Below are 19791 nucleotides of genomic sequence, written 5' to 3' on the forward strand. Positions count from 1 at the left end.
CAGCAACTCAGTGGGGTATAGGAACAATACAGATGAGTAAATTAGGCATACAGAATAAAATAACACGCCTAAATTTAGGCAGTTGCTAAGTGGTGGAAGGGGAATTTGAGCTCAGTCTTTCCACAGCACTGGTTTCTTGGTGTTTGGCATACTTGTCTATTCATACTATTCATCAATTATGTTGTGTGTTGATTGGTTCCTGATGGCCTAGATGACCTTTTATGATAAGACACCTGTTATATTTCAGGTGTTTACTATACATTGTTAAGGGATCATAATGTGATCTAAGATAGATTTTTTAATTTGAACAGTCATTGTTAAGGAAATCAGAAAGAATTGGTATTGGTTTAGTACATACATTGGTCAAGCACTGTGCTACCTCTGACTTCCATATTTTTAAAAAATCTTATAAACCTAGTTAGTGAAAGAACAGGTTTCGGACAACATTCTCTATCTGAGCCCATAAAACTTAAAACCAAACGTGAGGCAGACCTTCTCATGTTCATACTGCATTTTGTACTGAGAATGTATCTTTTGGAATAGACTCCAGTAGTCCCAGAGTTATAAGAGTTCTTATGTCTCAATTTGCTGCATGTAATTTCCACATTTGGGAATTTAGATTTGAAAGTGGTAATGCCATTTTTATTTGTGTGAGTTAATATGAATTTAAAGGTAGATTGCTACAGCTTGATAATACTTAACTTGTGTCATCCTTTTCTATCTTATTGCAGCCTAAGTTTCCTTGTAAAGAGTGGGACCCAAATTTACCATCATTATGTCTTCCAAATCCTGAATATTTGGCTCCTGAATATATACTTTCTGTGAGCTGTGAAACGGCCAGTGATATGTATTCTTTAGGAACTGTTATATATGCTGTATTCAATAAAGGGAAACCTATATTTGAAGTCAACAAGCAAGATATTTATAAGAGTTTCAGTAGGCAGTTGGATCAGGTATTTGCCTATTGATATTTGCTTGCATTAAAAACTTATTAAACATTTTGATTTTTTTTCTAAAATGTCAGAAAATTCTTGAGATGAGTTCCTCACTTCAAGTTTTCATAAAATCAGTTTAATGAAAGTAATTTCTATAAATAATGAAGACTAAAGTCCATTACTACAGTTTTAATCATGGCATTTACTAGAGTGAGCATTGAAATGTGGGCTATAATACTGAGCACTTTATTTTAGGAATGGAAACAACTTCAGGTATTAAAGATAAGTGGTTAAAAGTATCCTGAAACAGGAGAATTAGCAATTTGTTCAGTCTACAAATATGCTGAAATTTAAAAATGATTTAGTTATTTTAATAAAAGCATATCTTTTGAATATTTTATATTCATATTTAATGTTTTTACTCTTTTGAATAGTTGAGTCGTTTAGGATCTAGTTCACTTACAAATATACCTGAGGAAGTCCGTGAACATGTGAAACTGCTGTTAAATGTAACTCCAACTGTAAGACCTGATGCAGATCAAATGACAAAGGTGAGTGCAACCTGGATTTCTGCATTAGGTGGAGGGATAAAAATAGATGAAGTTCTTTTTTTTAGTTGTACTGAAAATTGAACTCAGGGCTTCACACTTGCTAGGTAGGTGCTTTCCTATGTGAGCCACACCTTCACTCTGATGAAGTTCTTCTAAAGCAATTTAGTCCCTAGATGATATATGTGTTCTTGAATTTATTAAATATTCAACTTGTTTTAATCTTAAATAGCTAAATAACATACATAATTGCTGTGATAAGAAATTAAGATTTCAAATAAACAGACTTGTAACAGTTACAATTTGGTATGTAAACATTCCAGACACTCACTGAAGTTATAGCCCTAAATTGTGACTCATGGATTTTAATAAATGGTACTCTTTATGCCTTCAAGATACTTTACTTAATCTTTCAATATTTTAGAGTTATATTTAAAAATGTTATTGCCCAGCCAACTCATAGGTAACTGATTCTGGAGATGTGAATTTGAAAATAAAAGAATTTATTTTCTTATTCTGATTTTTATAATTATATCTTCCATTAAAATGGGCTTTAGTATTTTTCTTAACGTTTCTGAGTATTTTTTCACTATATTGTAGCAGTTTCTATTATGAGAAGTACCTTCAACTTAATATTTATTGAAATAATTTATTTTCATATTTTTAGATTCCTTTCTTTGATGATGTTGGTGCAGTAACACTTCAGTATTTTGATACTTTGTTCCAAAGAGATAATCTTCAGAAATCACAGTTTTTCAAAGGACTGCCAAAGGTTCTACCAAAACTGCCCAAGGTTTGTTGTTGGTTTTTTAACTTTAAGTTTACTTTGACTTAACTATAGTAACTCTTCAAAAGAAATAATACATCTTTTGTCTTGGGTACATAAATGGCTATAAAATGTTGCATACTGAAGCCAAATGTTTAGTTAGGGTCCAAAAATAAATAAGATTTAAAGAATTACAAGGATGCTACTACCTACCCATGTCAAGTCAGCAGTTGGACATGAAATGTCAGAGAGATGTCCATAAACATCTCTGTTACTTCTGTTTTGATGCTGGTTCCAAATTCCTTTTACTCTCTGACCATGAGTGTAAAATAGTCTGAAAAGTACTGGTGAGCTGAGTGTGCACATGGCTCATGCTTGTAACCCTAGCTACTCAGGAGGATTGTGGTTCTAAGTCAGCCCAGGCAAATGGAGACCCTATCTCAAAAAAATCCATCACAGAAAAGACCTGGTGGAGTGGCTCAAGGTCTAGGCCCTAGGTTTATACCCCATTACTGCAAACACACACACACACACACACACACACACACACCACCCCCCCCCCCCCGCCCCGAGGAAGCCACTGTTTGTAAAAGTAGTAATTCTTGTTTTGCAATGTTTCCAGTGCTTAATCTTTCACATAGCCATTGGTGACTTATTGTTTGTCTAGTCCTTTACTTAAATGGTATGGAGAGTAAAGATGGAGCACAGATATTGTCCCTGCTCCCAAGCCATCACAGTAGATGTAGGTAAGGTTAGCATGTGTGAAACAGCACAGTGCAGGACAATGTTTTAAGTTGTGTGCTGTGAATCCTAAGGAAGGGAGGAAGTTGTCCCCTTTGAACCATGACATTTCCCAGCAGATGCTGTTTGTCTTAGCATAATTAACAATAGCATCCAGTTTTTAAAAATCTTTTCCAGTTTCAACCAGAAATAACATGGTCATCTTACCTAAAAGGACTAGAGCCTTTTCACTTCAGTGCTCGTACTAAAGACCCAAGTAAATTTTGGACCTAAAAGGATTGTTGGCTTTTCACTTCAATGTTAATACTAAATACCTAAATAAATTTTGGTTTGATAAAAACATTTTTGCCTTTCAGCGTGTCATCGTGCAGAGAATTTTGCCTTGTTTGACTTCAGAATTTGTAAACCCTGATATGGTACCTTTTGTTTTGCCCAACGTTTTACTGATTGCTGAAGAATGCACCAAAGAAGAATATGTCAAATTAATTCTACCTGAACTTGGTCCTGTATTTAAACAGCAGGAGCCAATCCAGGTATGTTGTAGATATTTTTGCATATTTTATACTGTTATTCATGATTAATTACCACCACTGAAAACGAAAAAAGTGAACACATAAGTTTTTAAAAATTGCAGTAAGTATATGAGTCTTTCAGTAGACAGAAAGCTATTTTGCCTATGTTTGAGCCATTCCTATAATTACAGTTAAACTTTGCAGGTGAGTGTCTATTGACTTTCCCTAAGTTACTATCTCAGAAAGTAAATTGTAATGAAAGTTTGCATTTGTTATACGGATCCCAGTTGACTTTATTGAAAATTGCAATTTGGAGAAAATACTAATTTTTCTCCTATACTTTTAAATATATTTGTTTTATTATTCCATTCTTTAACTTGTAGATGATTTATGCCAGTTTCTCTTTATTTACTTGGTAATTTGGTACTTTCACTAAAAAGAGGAAAATGGATAGAGCTCTATGGGAATAATGTGTATATGTATGTAAAAGAAAATTAGTTTGATGTAGACTCTATTAAAATATGTATTTGCCAGATTTGAGGTCCTCTTGAAATTAAGAGCAGTGGATTGGAACCTGAGGCTTCTTTGTGTCTCCTAAAACCATGACTAGGGTTTGCCCATTAGCTGCCATCTTAAGGCTTCCACTTCCTCCTTTCTAAAATGAAAGGAGTCACTGAGATGAACTGAGATTTTGTGGCACATAGTAAGTATTATTATGTGTTTCTGCCTCTGTTTGGCAATAGTTTATTAGTCACCTATCAACTATGGGGTGTGATGGTTTTATGACTTTGTGGTTCCCTTAAAAAGAGGGGATGTGGAAGGTACATAGTAAGAGTGCCTATGGATTAGGGGAAGAGCAAGGGAGGGAGCCATAAGCTTTGGAGCAGTAGAGAGGGAAAGTTGGTAGTCACATGTTCCCTAAGCTACCAGTCTGTCAACATAGTATCTTAAGATACCTATAACCTGAATTCTTATTTGCCCCCATTCTTTGGTACTCTCTTTTCCCCCTCCGTATTCCAGTTAAAAATTCCTCTCGAAAATTTTAACTGAGCCTTGGCAAAAGTAAGTATTCTGCATGAATAGAAGGAGGTTCCTTATAATTTAGGTATGTGGAGGTAGTTAGGTGGAAAAAAGAAGAAAGGAAAAGGGTCAGGGTCAATTAAAAATACTTCTTTTGCCAGGCACCGGTGGCTCACACCTCTAATCCTAGCTACTTGGGAGGTAGAGATCAAGACGATCATGGTTCAAGGCCAGCCTGGGCAAAAAGTTTGCAAGACTCTATCTCAAAAATGCCCAACACAAAAATACACTGGTGGAGTGGCTCAAATCATAGACCAAATATGAGGCCTGAGTTCAAATTCCAGCACCACCAAAAAAATGCCTCTGTCTAGAATTTTTCCATACAGATGTTTTCATTTCTTGTACCCTCTTTCATCAGCTATGAAATTTACTGCTTCTGGACATCATTTGCTGCCCTTGGGCTGTATTAATTAATTAATTTATTATTTTACCCAGTAAATTTTGGGCTTTATTTATTTATTTTTAACCAGTAGCTTTCTAGATGGTACTTATTACAGTATATATGTAAGAGTTAGGAAATTAGTCTTTTTTTAAATGATTAAACTGAGAGCAGATGTTAAACGGTATACTTGCAGAAATGTAAGAGACTTAATTTGTATGTTTTTGTCTTCCATGCCTTCAGGCTAGCAACATGGTGAGTGTCAAAATATATGACTCATTCTTTTGAAAAAACTTTAAATTTTGGCATACATTGAATCTCTCAAAGATTCTAGACTTTCATACATATTTTCCCTTTTTCTAAACAGATTTTGTTAATTTTTCTACAAAAAATGGATTTGCTACTAACCAAAACCCCTCCTGATGAGATAAAGAATAGTGTCCTGCCAATGGTTTACAGAGCACTAGAAGCTCCTTCCATTCAGATCCAGGTACAGTATTTGATTTGTTTTTCTTTAATGATGATTCTGATTCTAAAAGCAGAAGAAACAAGTGAGTGTATTTTAGGATTAAGTCACAAAGTTTTATATAGAACAGTAGTAAATATATTTATCTATTGAATTACACTATTGATATACTCTTATTAAAATGTATATACTCCTAACTAAAGAATCAGTTGATGAATAAATATCTGTGTCACAAAGAAGACTGTTGATTTTATCAAAACTGTATGTTACAGAAGAAAGTTTTATTTATTGTAGCTTGAATTATTGTATACCTTCATTTTGCTTCTCTCTAAATGGGTAATTATAAATGAAAATGAAGAAAGGTTATGTGTCTTTTTCTTATGAAAACATGAGATATTTCCATACTGCTAATTTTCTTTCATGTTGGTAACTCAACTTTCTATTTAGAAAGCTGTTACTTCTGTGTGAAGGTAGTTTGTATGGCAAGGAGATGAATAAGCAAGTAGTAATTTAGACTGTTCTTAGTTCATTTATAGTCATGGCTTTTGTCCCACAAGAACAATCTTAAAACAGCATGTGCTTGACAAGCTTAGTTCTGTAGTCTTTGTTATTATTAAAATTTTGGTTCTTTGGGCTCTCTAGCTGGAAAAACATTCTGGATTGTTATTAAAAATGTGATTTTATTTTATTTTTTTTTCCACTTTGGAAAATACATACTTAGATTAAGAACATCTTAGTGCACAGATAGTTTCATATTTAAAGGTCATGGTCTTTGACAATGAAGGAATTTTAATAAAGAATTTTAATTTTTTAAGAGTAATTTACGAAATTTCTCTTTTTGGAGACAAGGTCTTGCTGTGCAGCTCAGGCTGGCCTTGAACTCAAGATCTTCCTGTTGCAGTCTCCCAAGTGCAGGGATTATAGACATGTACCACTATGCCTGGTCTAGTTTTTCTTCGTATGAACGTAACATGACATTTCACATTACTTTTTTGACTCATTGCAGTCTTTGTCTACTAAGGGTAAGAGGTTTATGTTAGTTTTTTCCTCTTATGATTAGATCATGAGATGAATAGAGGAGGTATAGTTACCTCTACGTTTTAGCTCTTTCTAAATGAGCTGTAGCCAGGTGTACTGTTGCACACCTGTAATCCCAGCACTTGGGAGGCTAAGGCTGGAGGAGTTTGAGTTCCAGGCCAGCTAGGGCTAGATAGCAAGACCCTGTCTCAAGGGAAAAAAAGAAGTTGTGATTATGAACACTTGAAGCACTATCATAGGCCCTGTACAGCCAAACTATTTTTAAAGTTATCATAATTATTCTTTTTTCAAAGAATTGTTGAAAGGACCAAATAATATAATGTACTATAATATGAAAGTTTATTTCAAACTGTATAACAAATTAGCCATGCAGAGGCCAAATGGCTTTGAATTTGTTAGAAATTCCTAGGATTGATGAGTTTTATTTTCTTAATAGGAGCTCTGTCTAAACATCATTCCAACCTTTGCAAATCTTATAGACTACCCATCCATGAAAAATTCTTTGATACCAAGAATTAAAAATGCCTGTCTGCAAACGTCTTCCCTTGCTGTAAGTAATTGTGCATTAATACTTGTTTTCTTTCTTTCACTTCTCAGTAAATTATTTCCTTATTGTTTAATAACCCTATTATAGTTTGTTCATGTAATTTGTCTTGGCTATAGATTGCCTATATATATAGTAGTATAAAAGTGAGCCAAGGTTTTTTTTTTCTGATATATAATTTATAATATTGGGTCCCTCATTTTACTTCGTGTGTGTGTGTGTGTGTGTGTGTGTGTGTGTGTGTGTGTAAAGTGGGAGAGTTTATTGACATAGAAAAGTAGCAAAGAGAAGAGCTCCCAGAGCTGGGAGGGATCCCAAGAGAGGGTGCCCACTTCCTGTTTCTTGACTTTGAATGCTTCAGTAGAAAACTTGATTGCTTTTTTCTTAATTCTTTTTTGCTTTAACTTACAAGTTACTTTGTTATTAGTTTTAAAATAATCATGAAGTTTAACTTAGTGTATAAACCTAAAAACTTTCTTGAAAGACTTCCTTTTATAAATTGCCTTTATTTTTAGTTGATGCCTCTGGATTCTTATTTAACTTGCCCACTCAGTAAAATAAAGTACAATAAAACAGCATATTGGTGGTTGGTGTGGGCACAAGTGAGGGAAGTAATTGTGTTTAAAGGAGTTGCTGTCTGTTTTTTTTTTTTTTTTGGTGGTGTTGGGGTTTGAACTCAAGGCTTTGTGCTTACAAGGCAGGCCTTGCTTCTACCACTCCAGCCCAGTAGTTGCTTTCTTTGACTGTAACACTAAATTATTCATTAGTCAAAGAAGTTAGAATAAATTAGAGTTTTCATCATCTTGTATCAAGAGCAGTAAACATGTTTTTCTCTAACAATAAATAGAAGAATTTACCACATTGTTTTTTTTTTTTTTAATAGAAGTGAGAGGTGGGGATATAGCTCAGGGGTAGAGCACTTACTTACCCAGTATTTGTGAGGCCCTCGGTTCCATCTCCAGCACTGCCAAAAAATTTAAAAAAAGAAAGAATACTGAATTCTCTCTTAAAATAAATAGCTTTAGAAAAGACTGAGAAATACCTTCCTTTGCCTGACTACTCATTGATGTTTGATAATGGGAATATTATCAAATTTGCATTTTCTAAAGCTTGTTGTTTGGAATTCCCATCCATCTTTATCTGGTGGAATGTGAGTTTAAATTTAAAAAAATAAAAGCTTAATAGAATTATAGGCAAAAGCAATGTAATAAATGACATGATTTTACTTAATAGCTGTCTAATCCATTTCAGGTCATGTTTCTTGGCAGAAAGGCTCTGAGAGTAGGAAAGAAGCTGCAAAAAAAAAAAAAATACTGAATTCTCTCTTAAAATAAATAGCTTTAGAAAAGACTGAGAAATACCTTCCTTTGGAATGAAGTGAGGACAAGAACGCTGAATTCTTTTTTCTCTAGGACTGGGGTTTGAAATCAGGGTTTCATGCTTAGAAAGCAAGCACTCTACCGCCTGAGCCACACCTCCAGTCTAGTTTGTACTACTGGTTATTTTGGAGATGGGGTCTCATGAACTGTTTGCCTGGACTGGCATCTCAGGTAGCCTCCCAAGTAGCTAGGGTTACTGATGACCTGAATAAATGCCTACTAATGTTTATATCTTTTAAAGATGCTAACTAGTAAGTAAAGGATCATCTTGTGGAGCAAAGTAATCAGCTTCAGAAAGATAAATGTCTCATGTTCTCTCTCATATGAGGAAGCTACACCTAAAAGATAAACATATACATAAATACTCCCATGATCATATATCCATATATTTAGAGAAAAATGTTTGTAATAGTGGTTCTGTTTGATAATAGTAGGGAGAGATGGGAACTGAAAAGGACAGAGAGTGACTAATGTCAAAATACATTGTATCTGTGTATGAAAATAGTATAATAAAACACTGAAAGCTGTTGAAAATGAGGCAGGGGAGGAAAGGCAAAGAGAGTAATAGAGAGGGTTAATCTGATTAGAGTAAAATATATTCATGTGTGAAATACCACAGCAAATCCCCTTTGAACAATGAATACACACACACACACACACACACACACAAATGTGTGTCAGGAAGGTCAGGAATGTAAAACATGTCGTGTTTGAGGGCAGATGCTGGTAGGGGGTGAAGGAGGTGAATATGGTAGATGTACTTTATATACTTGTTTGAGAATTGAACAATGAAACTGGTTGAAATTGTTTTAAGAAGGCAGGGAGGGAGATGAGGGAAAATGATGGGGGTGAGTCTAACCAAGGTATGTTATAAGCATATATGGAAATGTCACTGTGAAACCTTCCTATACATGTAATATATGCTAACAAAAAGGTTTTTTTTTTTTTTTTTGGTGGTACTGGGGCTGGAACTCAGGGCCTCACACTTGCTGAGCTTGCTAGCACACACTCTTATTACTTGAGCCACTTTGCCATTCCGAACTTTTTCTTTCTTTTTTGGTGGGACAACGGTTTGAACTCAGGTCTTTGTGCTTGCAAAGCAGGCGCTCTACTGCTTGAGCCATCCCTCCAGTCCAGACGTTTTTTTAAAATGCTAAGTGGCTATTAAAGACACGGTATTTACAAAGGAGTTATAATGAATGTATTTAGAACAGCATTTTTGGAATAGATTTGCATTTTACATTTCACTTTTTAAATGTATTTTAGATTACACTTTTAGTGTTCCTACCTACCTTCAGAGTGGCAAGTATGAATTTATGAATTGCACTCAGACCTATTCTCTAAAATTGAAAAATTCAAACTAGGAAATTCTGAAAAAAATATAGTCATGAATAGAATTAGATCTTAATTTTGGTCCCTGAAAATGAAGAAAAACAAATTTTACACAGAGTTAGGTAAAATACTTTAAGAACTGTATTTATTCATGACTTATATGATGAATATTTTCTGCATCGTTAAAGAAAATAAAATTAAGCCAGTATTTTCATTTCTTGTATACATTCCAATAAATGCAGCAGTTCTTTTTTTTTGGCGGTAGGGGGTAGTACTTGTGTTTGAACTCAGGGCCTCATGTCTGCTAGGCAGGTGCTTTATCATTTGAGCCACTCTGCTAGCCCTATAGCAATTCTTTTAATAAAACTGATTCTGAGAATAAGTTAAGTCTCAGATATCATCTTGAATTTGTACTATTCCTCATTTGAATTTCAGAAAATAATTATTATTTTTCGTAAATGAAAATCTTTTATTTTTCTATGATTTTAACCATCCAAATTATTTTCTAATGTTCTTATTTTTTAAAAAATTAGTTTTATTTATCTTATGGTACTGACTTAAAGATACTTTATCTTAACAAAATCCAGGTGAAAAGTAGGGTGTAACATTTATAAAAATTGACTGGTGTTCTTTAGAGTCCCCATCCACCTCTGTCTATTGAATGTGAATTTAAATAAAAGTAAACATTAGGCTGGAGGTGTAGCTCAAACAGTAGAGCACCTGCCCAGCAAATGCAAAACCCTGAGTTCAAACCCCAGTAACACACAAAAAACAAAACAAAATAAACATTAGTGATAGTGTACTTAGTGCATTCAGTGTACTTAATAGAACTTAATTTTGTGACTATATTAATATTAGTAGTTTAATACAGTTACTAAAACCTGACATTTGGAAGGTTTTAATAATTAAGGATATATTTAGAAATAGAAAATTTTATGTAAGGCATATATGGATAACTTCAGATGTTGTTAAAATGTTTAGTTTAGGAATGAATTGAACCAATTTAAATACCGGAATCCCTGTAGAATTAATCACATGATGTAGAGAAAGTATTCCTTTGTATAATTCAAATGTTCATGAAGAAATGTTTTTAGTAAGTACCTATATTGTAAAAGCCTCTTAAATCCTAATCACTTTACTTAAAATATTACAAAATTGTACAGGTGGGGATATTGCTTAGCAATAGAGCGCTTGCCTAGGATGCACAAGGATCTGGGTTCAATCCCCAGCACCACCCACTTTCTCCCAAAAAGTTTTATTCTTTTGGGGCAGGGGTTGTAGCTCAGTGATAGAGTGCTCAGTTAGCTTTTGCAAGGCCTTGGCTTTGATCCCCAGCATACGTAAATAAATCTAAGTCATTCCTTCAGCTCACTAGTATCTTGGTGAAGCAATCATAAATCCTTTCTGAAACAAGTCAAGAAAATTAAGTGAATTCTTTTTTTTATTATAATGACATTTTTTTTTTTTTTTTTGAGGGCACTGGGCCTCCTGCTTGCTGGGCAGGTGCTCTACCACTTGAACCACTCTGCCAGCTCTTAATGACTTTCTTTTTTTGATGGCACTAGGGATTGAACTGAAGGCCTTTTTGTACTTGCTGGGTAAGCACTCTAACACTTGAGCCACACTCCCAGTCCAATAAGTGCATTTCTTATGTTAATAAAATATGGCTTCAAAACCTACTTTTTGTTCTTGAGATTTTACTGTATATCTATGTGAAGATTAAATTTACACTTGAGTATTTGTTCTTGATTACATGACAAATTTAATTTATCTCTTTTAATAGGTTCGTGTGAATTCATTAGTGTGTTTGGGAAAGATTTTGGAATACTTGGATAAGTGGTTTGTACTTGATGATATCCTACCCTTCTTACAACAAATTCCATCCAAGGAACCTGCAGTCCTCATGGGAATTTTAGGTATCTAAAACTTAATATCATTTGATACTACTTTATTGTTTTATAGTTACACAAATGTATTTTCCAATCTATGAAGTCATTGTACTTTATTTTCGTGTACTTAGCATTCATTTATTGAAGAATGATGGGATAAATGCCATAATACAACATTTCTCTTTGTGTTGACTTTAGCAAAAACAGTAGAGTCTTGACATTTATACAGCAATAAGATATTTGAGAACCCTAGCTTCCAAGATATGATAGCCTATAGTTTTCCCCATTATATGGGACAAAGTAAGAGAGGCAAACAAAGCTACATGTTGAGTTTTACTTGCTGAGTAAGTGAGAGTAAGTGTAGATCTTATACTTTTACTGTACCTGTACTTACATGTTTTGAAACAAAAGCTTCAAGTTGAAGTGTAAGGTCTGAAATAGATGTTTCCAGGAATAGAGGGCACATGCTGTAACTTTATTGCTACTATAATAATAATATCCCATTAATGTGCTATCCTTAAATGTGCTTTTAAAAGAATATAGGATAAATATGTAATGGTGCTTAATAAATTTGGATTGATGATGATAAGGCTAAAAATCTTCAGACACATCTGTAAGTGCCTTCTCATTCTAAGGCGCTGACTGGGAAAAATTTGTACTACACCTGTTCACCAAAAGATTTCATCTTGGTTTACTGTTTTCATGGTCTCTTTAATTTATGGTGTGAACTTTTCTATCAGGTATTTACAAATGTACTTTTACCCATAAGAAGTTGGGGATCACCAAAGAGCAACTGGCTGGAAAAGTTCTGCCTCACCTCATTCCCTTGAGTATTGAAAACAATCTTAATCTCAATCAGGTAGGGATATTTTTGCATTTATTCACTTTATTCAGTTTATTGTTTTATATGTGTGTGTGTGTGTGTGTGTGTGTGTGTCTGTATGTATATCTATATTACATATAAAGATTGCTGAAACAAGGGGGACATGCCAAAGAATTAAATGAAGAGAGTTTATGGGATTGAGGGATAGATTATTAAAGGCCTCATTGGGAGGTAGGAAATGAGGATGTTGGAAGATGTGTAGGATTTAGATCTCTTTTTTTTGAGGGGTGGAACTGGGGTTTGAATTCCGGGTCTTGCACTTGCTAGGTAGATGCTTTACCACTTGAGCCACTCCTCCAACCTGGACTTAGGACTACTTTAAATTTGGAGCTGGCACCCCTGTTAGAATAGCCATCATCAGCAACACCACCAACAACAGGTGTTGGCGAGGATGCGGGGGAAAAAGGAACCCTCTTACACTGTTGGTGGGAATGTAGACTAGTACAACCACTCTGGAAAAAAATTTGGAGGCTACTTAAAAAGGTAGACATCGATCTACCATTTGATCCAGTAATACCACTCTTGGGGATATACCCAAAAGACTGTTACTCCAGAGGCACCTGCACACCCATGTTTATTGCGGCACTATTCACAATAGCCAAGTTATGGAAACAGCCAAGATGCCCCAGCACTGACGAATGGATTAAGAAAATGTGGTATCTATACACAATGGAATTCTATGCAGCCATGAAGAAGAACGAAATGTTATCATTCGCTGGTAAATGGATGGAATTGGAGAACATCATTTTGAGTGAGGTTAGCCTGGCCCAAAAGACCAAAAATCGTATGTTCTCCCTCATATGTGGACATTAGATCAAGGGTAAACACAACAAGGGGATTGGACTATGAGCACATGATAAAAGCGAGAGCACACAAGGGAGGGGTGAGGATCGGTAAGACACCTAAAAAATTAGCTAGCATTTGTTGCCCTCAACTCAGAGAAACTAAAGCAGATACCTTAAAAGCAACTGAGGCCAATAGGAAAAGGGGAACAGGTACTAGAGAAAAGGTTAGTTCAAGAAGAATTAACCTAGAAGGTAACACCCACGCACAGGAAATCAATGTGAGTCAATGCCCTGTATAGCTATCCTTATCTCAACCAGCAAAACCCCTTGTTCCTTCCTATTATTGCTTATACTCTCTCTGCAACAAAATTAGAAATAAGGGCAAAATAGTTTCTGCTGGGTATTGGGGCGGGGGAGAGGGAGGGGATGGAGTGGGTGGTAAGGGAGGGGGTGGGGGCAGGGGGAAGAAATGAATCAAGCCTTGTATGCACATATGAATAATAAAAGAAAAAGGAAAAAAAAATAAATTTGGAGCTGGGAACTTGAGATGAACAAAAAACAGTCGCAGGGGGGAGAAAATGGCCCAAACAATGTATGCACATATGAATAAATGAATAAAAATTAAAAAAGAACAAAGTCATAAGATACATTTGTATTTGTTATTTATTACTACATAAGAAATCACCACAAGTTTAGAGTTTGTAGTGTTTTAAGGTAGCACACATTTATTATGTCACAGTTTCTGTGGGTTAGCCAAGACTGGCCTGGCTTAGCTGGATTTGCTGAGAGTTTCTCATAGTGCTGCAATTGAGAACTTGGGACTTGTCTGAAGACGTGTTTCTGAGCTCTCTTAAATGGTTGTTGGTAGGATTCAGACAGCGGTCTCAGACCTGGCTAGATGCTACTTTCATTTCTGTGTCACATGAGTCTTTGTAGTATGGCAGCTTGTTTCATCAAAGCCAGCAAGAGAGAGTTGTGCTAGCAAGACTGAAGGAAGTTACAGTGTCTTGTATTGTAATCAAAGAAGTGATATCAAATGACCTTTGTCATACTTTGTTGCTTAGAAGCAGGTCACAGGTCCTATCCATACTCAAAGGTAGGGATTACACAAGGAAAGGACATAAATAGCAGGAGGAGATAATTAGGGGTCATTGAACTTGATAGGTAGGGAAATAATGGAATAAAATGAAGTTTGACCAGAGTAGGTAGACTTTCAGTTCCTATCTGGTTTATGTATTGAATTTTCAAGATGTGGTAAATGTTTTAGCAAAGGGGTAATGTGTGTTCAAAAATTATTACAGAATTCTCTCTGCATACCTGGCTTGCTGTAGTTATCATAGCTTTGTGTTATAGTGACTCTTCTTGAAATTATAGACTCTTTAAAGGATGGTTACTATAGTTTATTCCTCATTATAGCACCAGCCCTGTTATAGTGCCAGAAATGAAATTGAATTGAGAGAAAACTTGAGGTATAGAGTAACAGCAAGCCATTTTTCTTTTCTACAATAGGACTGTTTAATGAAATATAATGTAAAAGACTGAGAAGAGTTACTGGGTAGTCAGGGAATATTTAGAATTAAGGACTGAAAAGTGAATTACAGCAATGAAGGAAGTGGAAAGTTGGAGGTAAAGCAAGAGAGCCTTTGGTATTATAGAAAGCCCTGAGTGAGCAGAGTTTTGGAAGTAGAGAAATTTATAAAGTTAATTAGGCTGACTTGTGAAAGTTTGTTCCTATAAAAAGGGGGTGGGGGAAGAAGGCTAAGAAAGAATAATAAAGGAGGTGAATTTGATCAAAGTACATTATATGCATGTATAGAAACCCCTTTGTACTGTCAATTTATGCTAATAAAAAATAATAAATAAGAAAGGCCAGGTGCCGGTTGCTCATGCCTGTAATCCTAGCTACTCAGGAAGCACAGATCAGGAGGATAGCAGTTCAAAGTCAGACTGGGCAAATACTTTGTGAGATCCTTCCTTAAAAAAAAAACTCATCACAAAAAAAAAAAAAAAAGGCTTGGAGTGGCTCAAGGTGTAGGCCCTGAGTTCAAACCCCAGTACTGCAAAAAAAAAAGAATGTTTGTCTTTAGAGTTGATACTCTGTATCATGGGTAGTGAGGGCTAGGGTTAGGGTAATGGGAGATAGTGAATATTGAGAAGGAATAAGACAGTACACCTAAAACAGCCTCAACCTTACGTCGTGTGTGTTCTTAGTTCTCGTATTTCTCATTTAAGATGTTTTAAAACATCACTGTATGCTTATTTTAGAATATATAATTCCATTTGAAATGTGTCTTCATCAGCTTTATGATTTTTTAGAGCCTGTTTTCATTTGCAGAAATACTTTGAGTTGCATTTTCTGGTATTTTATATTCGTTTAGCATGGGTATGGTCTGCTTTCTATTCATTTCATGATTAAAGGTCCTAAATCAGGACTGCCCTTTTCTGTTAGTTGTGATTTAAGATAATCTAAGTATATTATACATTAAATGAAAAAGATAAAAGTAATTTAGGAAAAACACATTTTTTTTTTGCATTTGATTTTAAAACAGCAAATACCATCCAGCAATCAATCACACTGAATAGTTTATTATACGTTTGGAGAGGGTTTCTAGGACTCCCCCCTCTCCAGAATAGATAATTTAGTAGGACACACATGTAGTTGTACTCACAAGCTATGATTTATTATAGTGAAAGGATACAGAAAAAAGTTGGGGAAGGGGAAAGATTCATAGGATCAATTCCAGGGGAAGCAGGATGTGCTCAGCTCTCCTAGTAATGACTTGTGACAGTCCATGTGAAATGTTGCCAGCCATGAAAACTCAGCACTCAGAGTTTTTATTCAGAGCTGATCAAGTAGTACCCTATGCCAGGTATGTTCTCAATTTCCAGATTCCCAGAAGGAAAAGTACATGTTAGAACATACTCTTTGTGCAAGTAGTTGAGACACAACAAGCCACTACTACCAGTTAATAATGGGAACCTTCTTAAAATCTAAGTTCTCAAACACCAGCCAAAGGCAACCTTTGCCAGTACACCTTTCCAAAAATAGCAGTTCAGGCCTATGCGCTCTTTTGTGCACAAGCTACATGCAACAGTACAAATGAATTTCACAAACATAATATTGAGCAAATGAACCCAGACATAGAAGAGGATCTTCTGAATGATTCCACTTATGTAAAGTACAAAAGCAGTCTAAACTAATTTTTGCTGCTAGAAGTCTGAATATCTACGTGGTGTGGGGTTGGAAAATGACTAGAAGAGGGCACACTTGGCTGAATTACATTGAGTATGTTCAGTCTGAACTTTTTGAGCTGTGCACTTAATAGTTTTCTGTTAGTGTATTATGCTTCTTAAAAAAACTTTTAAAAATCTAATCAGAAAGTTAGTCATAGGTAAACTGCTAAAGAAATAACATCTTTTGTCATTTCATGATAAGATGAAGAATACTGATAAGAGCATTTTGAGGCAGTGTAATGTAGTAAAAAGCCCAAGCTTTGGAGACAGTGTGAATTTTAACTGCCATATGAGCTATTTAGTGTCTGTGAGTGAGTTGTTTCATCTTGCACTGATCCCGTGTGTCCTCATTTGTAAAACAGAAGTACTGATATTTAGTTTGGAAGAGTTGTGATGATTAATAAAATGGTATATGTATAAGCACTCAGTACAGAGATAATAGTTACAAGATTTGGGGAGGGAGGGAAGCAGTTTCTTGATTCTTCCTATATTACTATAGTGTCATGAAAATAAATTTTCATGAGTACCATAAGAATTATTACCAGTTAACCAAAGTTAAACTACATCAAAATATAGTTTTATATTTTATGATCTTTAATTATCAGAAAGTTGGATGATGAACATTTATTATTTCTACTAACTTCTCCTAAAACAAGGTTAGCCAAACATGACATTTTTATAATAGCCTGGATAAGTAGGAATTTTCAATGTATTAGTAAGTGAACTGTTTCCTGTTAGGCACAGATTATCAATGTATAACTGCCAGAATGTAACTTACTTAAGACTTGAATAATAGCCATTAGATAACTCAGGCTATAAAACTCATTAAGACTGTTTTCTGGCACTTAAAAGCCTCATCAATTGTCATGTCTCTACCATACAAAGGCTATACAAGATTTCTGTGATAAACTGAGTTTAAATATTCTATCATTGTTGTGCCATTGGTGCTATGAATCCTATTCCACTGGCAAAATGGAGAATATTATGATTAACTTATGAAATTGTTTTAGTTGATTACATTTACTGCAAACTTGCACTGTTATAACCGTGTCAATTTCTTATTATACCAGTTCAATTCTTTCATTTCCGTCATAAAAGAAATGCTTAACAGATTGGAGTCCGAACATAAGACTAAACTGGAGCAACTTCATATAATGCAAGAACAGCAGAAGTAAGTAGGTTGCAAATGAGTTCTACATTGTCCAGGGGTGAGATTAAATTTTTGTCATGATTGATTTTCTGGAATACAAAATAGAAAAATGGCTGGATTTTAGTTTGATCATAAGTGAAACATTTAAAATTTTTCTAACATTAATAATTTGAACTAAGCTAAGAAAGGACGTTGTTGAAAATCTAATGTGATCTCTGAATACCAACGTGCAGTAAGATATATTACATGAAGAAAATTCTGTTTCTAAGAAAATCTCTTGTCAGCATTAGCCACTGGTATTATAAACTCAGGTTACTGAACACTGAGTGAGAGCACCATTTATAAATATTTTTCATATCTATAAACCCCTGGTGTTTTGATTCTTCCCTTTCTCTTTTTCTAACCCCAGGAAAATCTGTAGTGTATGTAATAACACAACATCCACCTCTTTATTTTTAGGAAGGATTTTAAAAATTATTTGCAAAGTCCTAGTATTCGAAGGAAGAAGACAAATACTTTATTCACTGGAGCATGCTATTTTATTCATCAAACATTCACTATATTCTTTGTTCCAGTGCAAAACACATGAATTTAGGATACCTGTTAAAGTTTAATCCTGAACCAAAAGACATCTGAAAATCAGCAAAGTTAATTAATATCAATCATGAGCAAGCTCTCCAAATAGAAACTCTTTAGCTTCTGCTCAGGTGTAAGGCGAAGACTTAAGGAAATAACGACACATGGTATAGAACTAGGTATTAAGTATTCTGTGGTGTATACATATGTGAAGTTTGGTGGATTGGCTATATTAATTTAGGAACCCAGCAAAATAATGTTTTTATTTTGCATTTGCTAAATGTGTGTTCAACCACAAAGTTGTACCTCCAGAAGTTACATCTTCAGCCTGAAACAAATTTGTAATGTTTACTTGTTTATATTTAAAAGGAAATAGGCCTTTCCTTTTTTTTCTTTTCTAAATCCTACCTACTTTTGAAGGCATAGATCTGGCCTGTATCACAGTGATTTTCACATTTATTGTTAGTATTGGATTCTGAACTTAATCATCACTTGCCCATATCATATAAGCTTTGGACAGTAAGAGCCATGCTTGCCTTGTTTTATGGCTCCCTGAAGATACTTTCCAATAAATCTCAAATGTTGAGTTTTTAAAAAATGACATATACTAATGTTATTTGTTTGATCAAATGGACATTAGTAGTAGAAAATAGTGAAAAAGATTATAACTTTCGTTTAAAAATGAGGTCAAAGTTTATTTCTTTTGCTGTTTCATAATTCATCTCTCCTGTAGAACTTTGGACATAGGAAATCAAATGAATACCTCTGAGGAGACAAAAGTTACACACACTGGGAATCAGGTAAGAAGATACTTCATTTTTGTAGAAAGTACTTGACAGTGTGCTTCACTTAGGAATCATATTTAAGCAGTAAAATCACATTTGTATTGAAATCCCTTTAAACAATGGGCATTTTTCTATTTCAGCATATTGACAAGGTTTTTAACAACATTGGAGCAGACCTTCTGACTGGTGGTGAATCAGAAAATAAGGAAGATGGGTTACAGAATAAACATAAAAGAGTGAGTTTCTTTACTTTTTTTTTGGTACTTATTTATATTGTGGTACTGCCTTAAACCACAGGTATTTGTTGGGAAAAACTCTTTAGCATCTTAAGAAACATCCTACAATTGGCTTTATGAAATATCTTACCCGTGGAACATAACCTACCCCATGTTGAAAATAAGCATACTTAAAATTTTTGGCTTCCTTTATTACTTGACCTCCCACATGGAAATACTTGTAAATTGCCTGATTTCTTTGCCCCTTCTCCTACTGTGTCTGCTTTGGGCTTTTCCTGTGTTGATGGTATCCATTGCAGATTTATACGCTCCCTAATTACTGCTTTTCAGTGTTTTAATTCTCTCCTTATTTTATCCCCGCCAGGTGAATTCAAAATTTTTTCCATACTTTTTTGAGCCCAGCATTCTCACCTTTATTCTTTCTTTTGTTCCCTGGTGTTAACTTCAACTTCTATGGTCCATCAGATTTTCACGGTGGCGGTTTTGAAGAGTATTTGCCAGTTATTTGGAGGCATGACCCTAAATTTGAGTTT

General features: G+C 34.8%; 1 protein-coding gene across 2 annotated transcripts in view; it reads left to right on the plus strand.

Moving 5' to 3' along the window:
• Scyl2 (SCY1 like pseudokinase 2) overlaps window positions 1-19791 on the plus strand; it is a 63911-nt gene that overhangs the window by 40398 nt on the left and 3722 nt on the right. For both annotated transcript variants that reach the window (XM_074084205.1, XM_074084206.1), the window contains exons 6-16: window positions 732-953; window positions 1370-1486; window positions 2151-2276; window positions 3347-3523; window positions 5329-5451; window positions 6902-7015; window positions 11504-11636; window positions 12350-12468; window positions 17582-17682; window positions 18971-19037; window positions 19163-19258. In XM_074084205.1, the coding sequence (XP_073940306.1) occupies window positions 732-953; window positions 1370-1486; window positions 2151-2276; window positions 3347-3523; window positions 5329-5451; window positions 6902-7015; window positions 11504-11636; window positions 12350-12468; window positions 17582-17682; window positions 18971-19037; window positions 19163-19258 (1395 nt within the window). The remainder of the gene's footprint in view (window positions 1-731; window positions 954-1369; window positions 1487-2150; window positions 2277-3346; window positions 3524-5328; window positions 5452-6901; window positions 7016-11503; window positions 11637-12349; window positions 12469-17581; window positions 17683-18970; window positions 19038-19162; window positions 19259-19791) is intronic.

Source organism: Castor canadensis, chromosome 8 (assembly GCF_047511655.1).
Source record: "Castor canadensis chromosome 8, mCasCan1.hap1v2, whole genome shotgun sequence".
Classification (NCBI taxonomy): Eukaryota; Metazoa; Chordata; class Mammalia; order Rodentia; family Castoridae; genus Castor; species Castor canadensis.